Source organism: Acanthochromis polyacanthus, chromosome 6 (genome assembly GCF_021347895.1).
Source record: "Acanthochromis polyacanthus isolate Apoly-LR-REF ecotype Palm Island chromosome 6, KAUST_Apoly_ChrSc, whole genome shotgun sequence".
NCBI classification, from domain to species: domain Eukaryota; kingdom Metazoa; phylum Chordata; class Actinopteri; family Pomacentridae; genus Acanthochromis; species Acanthochromis polyacanthus.
The window spans coordinates 28,926,213-28,940,069 of NC_067118.1; the positions used below are offsets into that span (position 1 = coordinate 28,926,213).

At 39.7% G+C, this 13,857-nt stretch overlaps 1 protein-coding gene across 2 annotated transcripts in view; it reads right to left on the bottom strand.

Moving 5' to 3' along the window:
- Positions 1 to 13,857, bottom strand: part of LOC110956798 (metabotropic glutamate receptor 4) — a 192,949-nt gene that overhangs the window by 56,940 nt on the left and 122,152 nt on the right. For both annotated transcript variants that reach the window (XM_022202512.2, XM_022202511.2), the window contains exon 3: positions 6,885 to 7,101. In XM_022202512.2, the coding sequence (XP_022058204.1) occupies positions 6,885 to 7,101 (217 nt within the window). The remainder of the gene's footprint in view (positions 1 to 6,884; positions 7,102 to 13,857) is intronic.

Genomic DNA, 13,857 nt, shown 5'->3' on the forward strand with positions numbered 1-13,857 from the left:
CTTTACCTCTGTGAGCACCATGAGGTTGATATTTTTGGTTTAGGAGGATGTCTTGGCAAACACTAGATGGATCGCCATGAAATTTGATACTTGTGGTGCCCAGACTAAGAATACAATGATTTCCATTATCAGTTGGCTTTTCTTCTCTCTCCAGGTCCATACGACTCTAAAGCAAAGTTACTGATTGATTGCATGATCCTCAGAAGGTGAATCCTAATGGCTTTGATGATCTCCCCACCCCTCTTCTAGAGCCACCATCAGGTCAGAAATCCAGTTCATCCAGTACAGTGATTTGCTTATTGATTTTTTTTTTTAAATCATCCATTATTTCCTCCTAGAACCACAAGCTTAGCTGCATCATTTAGCCATGATATTCTAGATATTTTAGCCAGGCTACCAAAACTTACCACATATAGCACCTATAATCAGGTTTTACATTGCTTCAAAACAACACAGAAAAGACCAACAGCCAAACAAAGCTGCCACCCTTTGAGGATCTTATCATATTGCCAGGCATATTATCAAATACCCAGAGAAATCCCACGAGTTATGGAATTGAGAGTACTTCTTACTGAAGACAAATGTTAAGGTAAACAAAATTGAAGAAACTTGAAGTGAGCATTCTGGCAGAAATCCAGTGGGGGGAAAAATGGAGCTCTTGCTTTAACTTCAAAATGACATATGTCGACACTAATGCATCAGAAGATCGTTATCCTCTGATTTGTTGCAGCTGAAGAGCAGATTTGTATAAAGGCTGTCATTGGATTTTGAAGCCTCACACATTGTTAAGGAAGTCTGGCTGCTGACGGGAAAGTGAACATTCCTCAGCTTTAAGTAGGTTATGACAGAAGAAAAAAAAAACCCTAAACTTCAAAAATTAACACTGCAGAAGACCTTTTGTGAGAAACACCATCTGGATTGTGAGAACACATTGTCCTCGTTTCAGTTACAACTTTTTCCAGTTGATACTGGAGATATGCTGTATTTAGAGAATACCAAGAACTGTCATTCATGGTTTTGAAACTGTTATTTAGGGAAATATTTGAACTCACCTTAACCCAGCCTTCCGCTTTCTGAAACAAAGGACAGGATCATCCGAGGAGCACAACAGTCCCCCTCGGTCTTCGTAATTGTTCTCACCCTTTTCACTTTGAGTTCACGCTTGCCCTCACAACACTGAAGGTTATTTGCAACATCCTCGGAGATATTGACTGCCCCAGTGTCAAACTGTTTCTGCTTCACAGTACAGATACTCAGGCCCAGTCAGTCCGATCAAATGCTTGTGTGAGTCTCCAGTTTAATTCAGTTTCCACTTGAAAGCCCTGTGAGCTGGGATCAAATGATATCAGATTCTCTTGCCAGCAGGACCTTGTGTTATCTAACATCTAACACAACACTTCAATACCTACACCAGCGCCCCCAACCCTAAAGCCAGCCCCCCATAAACCGACGCACGCGTTGATGCTTTGTGAACATAGATCAGCCTATACATGAGATTCTATTCTGATCCCTTTTCCCAGGGCCCAGAAAGAAAAACATACAGTAAGACTAAGTGGATATTTGAATGTCCTGCCTAGTTATTGTGATTGTTTAGCCTTTTATTTTCTTTTGTCACATTGGAGGCAAAATTTTACATTGGTCCTCCAGCTTATAGCTTTAACCAGAAACATTAAACTGCAGGACATTGTAAGGGAAGCATTAAAAATATCACAATATCCATTTATGAGTCTGAATCCCACCACAGCTAGAAAGCTTGAATCTCACCACAGAAACAGCAGCTGCAGTGTGTTGACAATAGGAGCTCACAGGCATATGGTCTGAGGGTCAACACAGCAATCTGTGTCTACTCAGTCTTATTATGTCGACTGAAATGTCCTCGAGAACAAATAAAGCACTAATCTCCATTATAAAGACCTTAAAGCCATGTATAATTTTGTTGATGTAAGAAAATATGGTGATGCTTTAAATACTGGTCATGTTTCACAATAATTAAAACAGCCTGTAACAATTATTGCAGAGACATGCTCCTTATTTCAAGCGTCTTTATTGCCTTTCACCTGTCTGAATGATATTTTGGAGTGCTGTCAGCTGCAGTACGAAGCTGCTAGAACTTCATGCTGTAAAGCCGCTGCCAGAGCCTTTTCCCGTCTTACTGCGAGCCCACATATTGTTGCCAGTTACTATGTCTCTTTACACACTTCAACATCATACTGTCAAGATTTGTATGCAGCCTGGAAAGTGGAAGCCAGCTCACTTGACTAACTTGCTTCCTCTTGGAAAATGTGAGGCAGTCTGCCCAGCTCGCAGACATTAGTGTTGTTATCGTAGTTTTTCCAACACCTGCTGAGCCATCCGTGCTGGCTGTCTCTGCTGTCTCTCTTTCATGGGTCTACATAGTGGTGACAGTAGAAGACCAGTCAGAACTCACAGAAATACTCTGATAATCTCAGACCTCCATATGTTACCTTGTGAATCGAATCGCAAGCGTGATGGCGACTCTGAGTAATGTAATGAGAGCTAGGATCATGTCAGCAGCTCTGTTTATCAGCAGCCTTCATGATGGTTGGACTTGAAATGATGTTATGTGTCGCTACCCACGCAGATGATTCACCAATCAAATTAGTGCATCAAAACTGTCACTTGGAAACAAAAAGCAATTCTCCCGGGTGAACACGAATGTAGTGGTTGGCGTAATTGCAAAAAAATAAACAAAATTTGCTTAAAATGTAATTTTGGTAGAAAAAAAGTCAATAAAAGAACAAAACTTGACGATGTGTTCTGATTTTACTTATAAATTCAGTAACTTTAGCCAAGCTATACTGTAAAATATAGTGAAATAAAGTAAAACCTTGTAATAATCCAGCAGTTGGGGCGACAAATACTGTTATAATCCAACCTAAATATCTCATTGGGAAAAAAAAACTGCAATATTCCATAGGTGAGGAACAGGTTTTAATTTCTCTACAGAAGTGTATTTGCATGTGTATAAGCAATTACATTCACTGTAAATATGGTTAAACAATGTTATATTGCAAATAGTGAGGCTTAATTCTGCAGAAAACACCATTATTTATTAGATATATCTAACTTTACATAAAAATTGTGTATATTTGTTACAAAATATAATTTAAAAAATGTAAAATCATCATTATTAAATTAATGCTTATGATTATTATTACAATGACGGACAGTTCAGTTTAGATCATACCAAGTACAAGATTATCCAGTAGCTTAATAGAAAAATCTTGTGTTTTTGTTCCCGTTAAACATGTAAATTCAGATTTTTCAAATTATTTCACATATGCACATAAACCTGTAAAACTGCCCTTCTTTTTCCTCTGTGTTTTTTTCTACCTAATTCAACATATGCAAATCTGCAATTCAGAGCCAATGCTAGTTTTTCCTCAACAGAAACAGCACAGTGACGTTAGGTGGCTGAGACTGCTGCTCAGTATGGCCTTTGGCTGGTTAATGAGATGGAACATTTGGCCAGTTCTGATCTGGCTGTTTTATTATGTGAGCAGACAACGGCAGAACCCATTTAGCAGCCAAATACCTGTGGCTTTGATTTTGACAGAGGTGCCTGCTTGTCCTCTGCGTCTCTCTCACATAATCAATCAAAGCCTGAATCGGAGGGAAGGGCACTGTAATCAGACAATACTTCAGCATGTGAAAAACAGACATGTAAAAGTTTTGCTCCGGCTGTCACATTTGAAGGAGCTATAGACGGGCTTACTTGACAGATATTTTGTCTAAATTCCTGTTTACAATTGAAAGGCAGTGAAAAGAGCACGGTGTTCGTCTCTAAACAATGATTTTGTTTGCCTGGTTGACGGTTTTTGCCAGACGTGCTGTCTTTACTGTCAGGTGGTTGAATCAAGTGACAGCAGAATTTCAGAAAGTGTTCAAAAAATAAGTCAAAACTCAAAGTCGGCCCCCTCGAGTCTTCTGAGCAAATACAGTTGTACAAATGGCTTTTAGAAACCACATCAAATGTGTGCGAAGACAGATGTTTGACCTTCTGTGGTGAGGAATTCAAAACTAGATGCCTTGTCTTTTATGCTTCATCTTTGTCTTGACATCTCTTTAGTCTTAGTGACATTGGGGACATCAAACTAAGGAAGGGAAGAGACTTGCATAACTTGCATACTTAAGCCGAGGCGTCAGTCAAATGTACCCCAGAGCCAAACTACTGTACTTCCACATATGATCCAAATCAGATTTCTGTCTTTTCCCATCACTGCATAATTATTCCTTTAGTCCACATCAGCAGAAAATAGAAGTTGTTATAGGTCACTATTCCAAAGAAATTGGAAAAAGTTACATTCATCCTGTAAGCTCATTATATCATGAGTTGATAGCATATAGCATAAAGGAAAAATGTCAAATGTGCATAGGCCTTTATGTACAGTCGTCAAATCATGTGTCCTACCACTATAGAGGACACTACAGTATTACAGGAATATTTTTAATCACAAAATAATCAAAACAGCACAAAATTCTATTTCTGTTTTGAGAGCTGCCAATTTTAAGTCATTAAATTATACGTCAGATGGATAAACACAACACGATATCAGACGATGATGAAACTGACAAAACTTTCCAGTTTAATTCAAAAAATTTAAGTTGGCAACATATTGCCTCATGCACTCAGTACATGTTGTAAAAATACTCTGCTTTTGAGAGTATATGAGGATACTAACTTCATCCCCCCCCCCCCCCCCCCAATTTACAGTGTAATTAGCCACCAAAACACAGATTTAACCCAAACACAAAAATCACCCATTCCACCATGCTTACATTACAAATGTAGTCGTAGGACACCAGTGTCTAACATATATATGCAACCAACACGTCGCATCTCCCCTTCGATGTTTACGAAATCTTTCCTATTAAGGTGACCTCAGGAAAAACGCTGGACTGGAATGATTTCACCAAATGCAGTAAAATCCTTTGGCAAATACATCTGTGTAGCCCGAGAGGCTTTCAGGGCTTTGAGCATTCATTACCAAGTGAGGGCTTGATGTAATGAAAGACAGCTAAGTGTGGATAGAGATGAGTCAAAGGTGCCTTCAGACATTCAGAGACCTTCGGAGCATAAGCAAAACATCATTTCCAGGAACATTAGTGTAGCAGTGTGAGCTCAGCCTGAACCAAAGGTGCCCTGAAGAGTTTTTTATATACGCAGGTTTAGGGTTAATTAGCATTTAACATGGTGTCATTATGAGTCAGGGTAAAGATTAAAGCATGTTTTCTAAAAATGAACATAGGTTCAAATCACATTTTATCTGCCCAGAGGGGGGTTGATTCCCCTTTGGATGGACAGTACCTATGCAAATAGGTAGCAGAGCTGAACACTCTGGGGGGGTTTTGCAGGAGTAATCGGCTGCTGGTGCTTCTGCAGGATGACTGATGATGAGCAGCAGCTTAGAGCTGGCAGGACCGAAAGGGATTCAGTGGCACAGAGAGTACTGGACATGTCGCTAGTGATTACATTCTGCTACACAAAAGGTCAGGGGTCAGACTGAATGTGCACCGGCAGCCTCATGCACCAAACCGACTGTGTAGCCAACACTGTACAATGTCATCTACTTATGATGCTCCGGGTTAGCTCTGCAGCCCCATGTTCACACTGACACTGCTACTCTGTATTTGAAAATCAAATTCACTTCCCTCATTGCATCTGCTGTGCACACCTGTGTAGCTGAAAACATTCCCTGGAGATAACAGATGCAAAGTCAGATTTCAGGGATGTAATTCAAATTCCAGCATTAGTCACATCAGATCACTTCAGTTTTACATGCAACAATTAGTCAGTATGAGGATTCCTGGACTGTTGTTTGTCCAAAACAAGAATCAGTGGGAAACAGGCATTCCACGATGTTCAAATATTTTAAAACACAAAGTTATTTTGTGAAATAATCATCAAATTTACTGATAGCCAGGGAAAAAAAATGCTATTAGAGGCACAAGTCTGTTTTATGAATAATACAGTTAAAGTAAACATTCATATCTCTGAGGAACACGTTCAGTTTGGAGGCAAAGAATAACAAAGTCTGTTCACTTCAGGACTGTGCTTACCATTTAAAAAAAAGGCAAAATTAACCTAATAAATATAAAATTGGAGTTAAGACCCTACAGTGTTTTTTTTTTTGGTGTGAGTTCACCTCAGTAATTTACATATGAGGAATTTGAACCTTTAAAAAACAATATAACGTACTTCTTTACCTGACTATGATATATATTAGGGCTGAGACCCTACAGTGATATTAATTATGGAGAATATTCTAAATAATGTAATAACATAGCTAAGACCCTACAGTATTATAAATTGACCTAACTGATATAAATATTAGTCCTTAGATTCTGCAGTATTTTTAATTATGGAGACTAACCTGACTAAGTTTTGACCCCACAGAAGTATACATTGCTAAAGCAAAATAGCTAATTAACTATAAGGCAGTTGTCTATTTTTGGGCATTTCTTTACTAGCTGCTTCCACAGCATGTTGCTTTTTTATTTGCTACTTTGATTATTTTAAAAATCAAGTACTTCGTCCTGTTGAGTTAATCACATGCAAGGTTCAAATTCAAGCATGTAAGACTAGAATGCATTAGCAGCAAGTAACCCATGTAGCCTTTCAGATAACCACTTTTATCTCTCAAATATTCCCTTTTATAGTCTGCTTTTTCCTAAGTTCTCTTATAGGATGTTGTTCCTAAAAAAAAAAAAAAAAGTATATTTGAGAGACAGGGTTGCTTCTTCACTCGCATGGGAATACTATAAGTGGTTCACCAAGTGAGATTCAAAGAGCAAAGGGCCACTTTCACATTGGTTTAAATAAACCCCCGGAAGCTTGCGGAAATGCTTGAAGAGAGACTCACCGTCCTCTCGAGACTTTTGAATAAACGCATCGACACCACTTTCTCCGTAGTTTCCCTCGGATGCCACTGTGGAGACGTAGTTCCAGCGCATGGCTTTGACAATGTCCACCATGGCCTGAGCCTGGTAGGTGTCTGGGGGCACCACACGGGAGAAGAAGTCGTAGCGGGTGTTGTCACTGAGCTCCGGGGCTGTGGAGGCGTAGCTCACCTGAGGGATCTATGAGAGAAAAGAGGGCAAGACACACATACTGTTATATATGGTGAAATATAACAATATACCTTCTGTAAAGTCATTGTACAGCATATGCAGCGAGAGGTTTTGCGTGAAAAAAGCAACATGACAATGTGACACGTAACATCTGGTGAAATCTCTCTTCCACTCCTACACTGCCGCTTTAAAAAGCCTTGATGATGACAGAATTAGCTACTATTCTCTCGAAGAAGTGCCGAACCAATCTGCTCAGAGATTCACACTCATCTCTATCACAATGTGAGATTTATTTTGTCTTGAAAAACGTACAAGCACAAAGATGATCGGCCTCCAGAGCTGAAATAATACCTTCTCATCTTCCCCACAAAGACATTATTGTTTCTGGAAAAAAAAACTCTAATCCTCTTCTGTTACTTACTTCAGGGGTAGCTCAATAAACAGAGAATAATAGAAGGTAAGTTAAACATATTGTAAGGGACGGAAACTCACTTGGATAATCTTGAGATGGTGATTAAAGGAGGTGATAACATCTTACTGGCAACTTTCAGAATTCTGCTCCTCTCTACATGCAGCTGCTCTAAAAGGTTTAACTCCCTCTGTTCTTAGTTTCACCACAGATGTCTTTTTCCGTTGCCTCCAGCAGGAAGCTCTTAGCCTCAACTTTTGCTTGCTCAAGTTATTCCAGATTTATGGCTGTCATAGCTTCTATGATCTTCCTATGGCTTTGGTGCTGCACAGTTTGAAAGTTAACTGACCAGATTTTATGGCATTCAATAATGTGTTTCATGGTTTGACTTCAAATATAGACACACTTTTTATGCTGATGCATTTTTTGTGCCCTCATTGTGATAAATTCAGCCAATAGATGCAAAAGGCAGAGTCCCAGTCCCTTTAAGCCAGTATCTGACTGCATCCCTTAATGTGCAGTAGTAGGGTGGGATACCTGTCCTTATGCCACTCCTGGTTTTCAAGTAGTCGTAATCAAAGAAACCATTCATCATTTCATTACATAAAAGCACTTCAAGTAATACACACAAAAAAGCATATGATGTTGGAAAATCAAAGAAAGGAAAAAGGCTGCAGATTACTTGCTATAGTAAAGTGAACATAACCACAAATCTCTAAATAGCCGATTTCCTCCTTTGCTCTAAGGTATGTGTTTTTCTGACTTGTTTTAATAAAAACTGAATTGCAACAGCCATTTCTTTTCAAATTAGAAGGTAAAAATAGTTGTCTTTGACTGTGAGTTCTAATGATGACTGACAACTGAATGAAATGTCATCTCTTCCAAATGCCGTTTGTCATGGCTCCTCAGCGTAGCTCTGGGGATTTTGGCAAATAGTGTCACCTTTGAGCATCTCTTCTGAGATGGAGGGATGCGTGGATGGAGGGATAAGCCAAACACGACACTGAACAACACTTAGAAACCTGCGGTATTTTAGAATAACATTAATTTGTAACTGCTTTGAAGATTTTCGACTGTGTGTCTGCTTTTTATAAATAGGAATTTGACAGTTAGAATCTCACACCTTGGATTTTTTTTTTTTTTTATTTCTTCCTACCTCCCCACTTACAGACTTTATATCCTGCAGTGCTACATAAAAGCAAACTTCACAAACAAAGTCGTGCTTTACCAATATTTGCTTCACTAACTGCAGAGAGACTGCAGCAGGAGAGATACTGTCCCTTCCTCTCTCCCTCACTTCTCACAGCAGAAGCCTTTAATGTGGTCAGCTGTAGCGCTGCACTGATCCGGCTACTACTGTGCTCCCTGCTTGTAGCTGGACCCAGTGTAGGGAGCACAGCTGTTCAATCTGTGGAGATGACCTATGGTTCCTAACAGCTCATGTATCTCTGCACCGGCTTTCAATTTTGCTGCAAGAATCCAGTGGATAAAGCCAGGGGCCAGAACATGTTGGTGATGAATTAAGAAATGTAAAATATTTATTTTGGAGCAGTAACATGCAAAGGTTCAGTGCAGGCTTGTTTTTATAGACATGTGATGCAGCAAACATGCCGGTCAACAGCAGCCTCATTAACTTGATTTCCTTCCAAAGAGGAGGAGAGACAGATAAAGGGAAATCTGTGTGTGCAGCAATGGACCTTGCTCATGTTGCATGTCAGCCTCGTGGAATCCATTCGTCCAAACGGCATTTCTGCATCAGTCGGCTGAACCTGAATATCTTGTACAAACTGCACAGCTTCTTGATCTGTGAGCAGTGAGCGACATCGATGCCGGAGACTGGCATGCTTCATGCACGTGATCCTCTGGGACGCTCTCAGAGGGCGTGACAGGGTCTCTGCTGAGCTGCACCCTGTGAAAAGGCAGCAGTCAGCTGAACACCAGACGACCAACGCACACCTGAGCTGCAAGCTTATTCACTTTAGCGCTGACAGGAGGCAGAACTTCTGTGTTTCTCTGCCTTTTGGAAGCAACAGAGCTGTGAAGTTTTTTTTTCTTATTTTCCTCACACTGCTTTGACGTCACGGGGCAGGATGCAGCAGGAAGCGAGTGAAGTGTTGTGCATAGGTGTTGCAAAGGTGTTAACGATGTCTCGTTTTAGACTTTTTCACTGTTCTAGCATACAGCGAAAATGAACCTTTCACTCATTTGCACCTATGGTTCACTCTTCAGGTTTTGTGTCATGGGGAGAGATGTTATATTTGTTGAATTCACAAATAGCCTGCATCCTTCGGAATAAAATACAAGGCGATAACACGTGTGCAAAACTGTCAGTGGTATCTTCCTCATAAGATCCTCCCATGAACTCTCCTCCAAAATTCCCTGCTGACATTTACGACTGCAACTAAAGGTGGAACAGTTTGGGGAAATGATTGCTATTTTCATGGCAAACATTGGGATTTCACTTGTGATTTAATCTTTTCAAAGTCTATACTTTAGGCCGGTATTCAATGTGTAATCAGTTTAAAACATAAAGACAGGGCATTACCACGAGACGCCGTCAAAAGCGTGACTGTCACACAAAAAGGATGGCATTTGTTGTGAAACCATTGACGCAGCAGATTAAAGCCATAGTCAGACTTGCTGCAGAACATCCTCAACTGTCGCCTTAGCAGGAAAAAAACCCTGCAGTCCTCCAGAAAAAGATCGAAATAAATGCTTTCCCCCAGATTTTAAATATCCTCTTCCTTTGTGTTTTTAATTTTGCCGCTGTCATGTATTGTGGGGCTGTCGTGACAGGTCTAGTCCCATATCTGCCAAATAAGTGGGAGCTGTGTTGTATTTTTCACCTGAGGGATTTTCACTCATGTAACAATCACACAATTTCAGCTTTTTGTCAAGAACCGGGACAGGCAGAGCTTATCATTTGTTTGTTTTGCCGAGATTTCCTGCTCACTGGACTACAGCGATGGTCCTGAACAGTGTGCTTCCTCTAATAGAACACAGTCACTTCTTAGTATTGACTCAAGAAATTAAATTCTTCAGCGAGGGCTCGGTCTGATCTGCTTCGAGAGAATCAAAAGAAACAGGGATTGGGAGAGAAAAAAAAGACATAGTGTGCTGTGTCTCGGCAGGGGGTTGATGCATGAAAACTGCACTGAGCAAATGAATTCAGAATCGCAGAAAGATTTACTGATAAAGATCCTAGTGGGTTGTTCAGAAGCAACTACAATTTGGTGATTTTGTGCACACACACCATCTTTTCAGGATGAGACTAAAGCAGCAGAGCTTCCTATCCTCTGATGGGAGCTTTTGTGACCCAGTCACTTCATACAAAAAAAACCCACCAATGCACTGTGGCCCCTCTATCCAAGTCTATAGAGCTCTTTTAATCTGCACACACCCCCGACTCCAGCACTATCCATTTAATTTCTAACGGGCTTGGGAAATATGCTTAATTGCTGTGATGTGAGTCTCGAGCAGATATTTGATGCAGATTTAATGTTCAAATCACTTGCTTTAAATAACTGTGCCTTTTTAAAAATTCAACGAGCTCATTTGAACTGCATCAATGCAGGAGTAATGATGCTCATTAGAACTGTACAGAAATATTATACATCTGCAATGTTTGCTGGTGGAGGAAAAATCAAAAGCTTGAGTTGGGCTTTGGAAATGTATCAGTAAATACTTCCTGCAAAAAAAAATGTTAGCAGTTTATTTTTAATCTATGAAAAGAGAAAATAACTTGTGTTTACTTGGCTGTTAGTCTTACTGACAGGTACGCAGGACTGCTGGTAGGTTATTGATGTTTGTTGTACAGTCACATGGATGTAGATACTAGGGGCTAATTGATTGCTGAAATTTATTTGGGTTTGTTTTTTCACAGATTTTATCCAACAAGCACAGGGGAGAAAAAAAGATTATAAAAGTAACTTTGTGCAAACAATTATGTGTAAAAATGCATCTTAAAAGAGCATTTCCTGTTTCGATGCCAGAATTATTGCACAGATATTGAGCAAACTCTCAAAAATTAATACTGTTTGAGGTCATCCCTCACATTGTGATTTAATTGGCAAACCAGATTCTCCCTCGTCTGACACACAGAAAGCATACGCAGGAATTAGCCTGATTCTGAAAACCCTGCGAGCATTTACAACCAAATCTTTTTTCCCGATCTGGACCATACACAGCATCTAAGCTTTCTAAAGCTGCACTGATTAAAGCCTGTGAATTAATTTACTCTACAGGATGAAAGAACACAGAAAGGTGCAATCAATAATATTTTTATTTAAATATATATATATATATACATATATATATCAAAATCCCACATACAGTATCATCTGATTGGGTACACATCAAGTAATAACCTGATATCAACAGCTCAAAATAAATGGTGAAAAGTTCCTGTTAAATTAAAGTTTAAATTAAACATAAGGGAGAACATAATTTATCAGAGGGATTTCAACATTTCATTTTGGAATTTGTTATTCTAAATTTTGACATCACCATTTTCAGTATTTTTGCAAGTATAAATCAGGTTTAAGTATTGGTTATTGGTCTCCTTCATACTAATAACCAGCGTCAGCCCCAAAAGAAACATTATCTGTTGATCCCGAACATCGATTCTGAATGTTGAATCCACCACTGTTAAAACTGCAAATCCTTTTTGTGCACTGTTGAGCTGGAAAGTTTGACTGATGGTAACTAAAAGAGAAAGGATTAGCCAAGAGTCAGCTCTGCTTGACCCTTTGTAACCTGTCAGTCCTGAAGGAGACTAATGCAAGTCGCCTCAATAATGCTATTCTTGCTTCTAATTTACAAAACAGCTCCACATACAAATTTTTCATATTCAGTTTCGAGGCAACTGCAGCTACCGAGTTGCTTCACAGGTGCTCTGGAGAGCCAAAGCGCCCTCAGGCACATATTGGTAGTCTTCACTGTTCAATTAGGAACCAGCTGAATATAACACTGGATGTCATCCAAGGTGAAGCCTCCGTTCAGTGAGTCCCTGCAGTGTGGATTTTCATTTTTGCCCAGCAGTAAGTTAAACAATGCTTTTCCTGGCATGCCGATTGATCAAGCTGTTTTTTTGTGGGGAATTTTAATGTGCTTCCTTACATTCAGCTACTTAACAGTTTCAGTGTTCTTGTCATTAAGACTCCTCACGTCTGCCAAGTGAGAAAGGTTGCTTTTTCCACAGCTTGGCCTGACCCTGTGACTAACTGCAGAAGGATTCTGCTGAGTCATAAAGCAAGTTGAGATCTTTCCACCCATTGTTACTGAGATCAATATAGTGTGAATAAAGTGAACAATGCAAGCTCCTCACAGATGCTTGTGCCAAGGATCAAGCTCTGATCTGCTCGCACAGGTGCTCATTTTATGTTCTAAAGCATTCTTTGTTTGCGCCGTATTGTGAGAATCCCTAGTATTTCCTATAAACAGATCTTGAACAGACGTTTGTGTTTCCTTTTACCAGCTGCATGTCCTTAATTTAGTATAAAATTGTTACTCGAGGAGAAATCTCCGTGAGAAGAAATGCACCCTTTGCTCTCAATTCTATTTTAACAAAAAGGCAGCTACTCGCACACAAACCTGCAGCCGCTATTCAGTGTATGAGCAATTTAAAATGCAAACTGAACAGATTTATAGTGTGCTTTTATTATGTACCCGACAAAGAATCAATGCAGTTTGCTGACAGCAATCTTATTACTGTAAAGTAATTATTTATCAATATCAACAGGGCATGGCATGAAAGGTCCAAGTTATAATGACTAATGCTGAAGCAATGAGTTAGCGCTCAGTTTGTAGAATGAACTGAGAATGTCGTTCAGATGATCATCTAACAAGTTTATCCTCTTCATCCATTCTGTTTCACTCTTACACACTTCCCCACTCTAATTGGGTTCAGGGCAGCCAATGTGTCAAACTAAAAATTAAAATAATGAGCAATAAGCAAGACTCAACCAGCCTTGTCTGCAGTCAGCAGATTAGCTGGCTAGCAGCACAATATCAGCAGTGCAGACCCCTCCATGTTTGTTTTTCATATAATTCTAAAATCTTTATAGATTCAAGAGACACTAAAGCCCCTCACAGACAGTGTCAGGCATTTCTGTCAACAAATGCACTTTATTGTTCTCAAAGGACTGAAGCAAAACAGAGACATTAAGGTCTGCGTTAAAACACTTTGGCTCAGCTCCCAGCTTCAGTTCACAGCAAAAAATCCACTGACGATCCACTGACGACTCACAGTGCTTCACATGAAAAATGGGGATGTGAATGGGAATTTGTGTCTATAGGATCACTCACAATTCACTATATACTGCCTCATATTTCCCTTACTAGTGTATGGATAATTC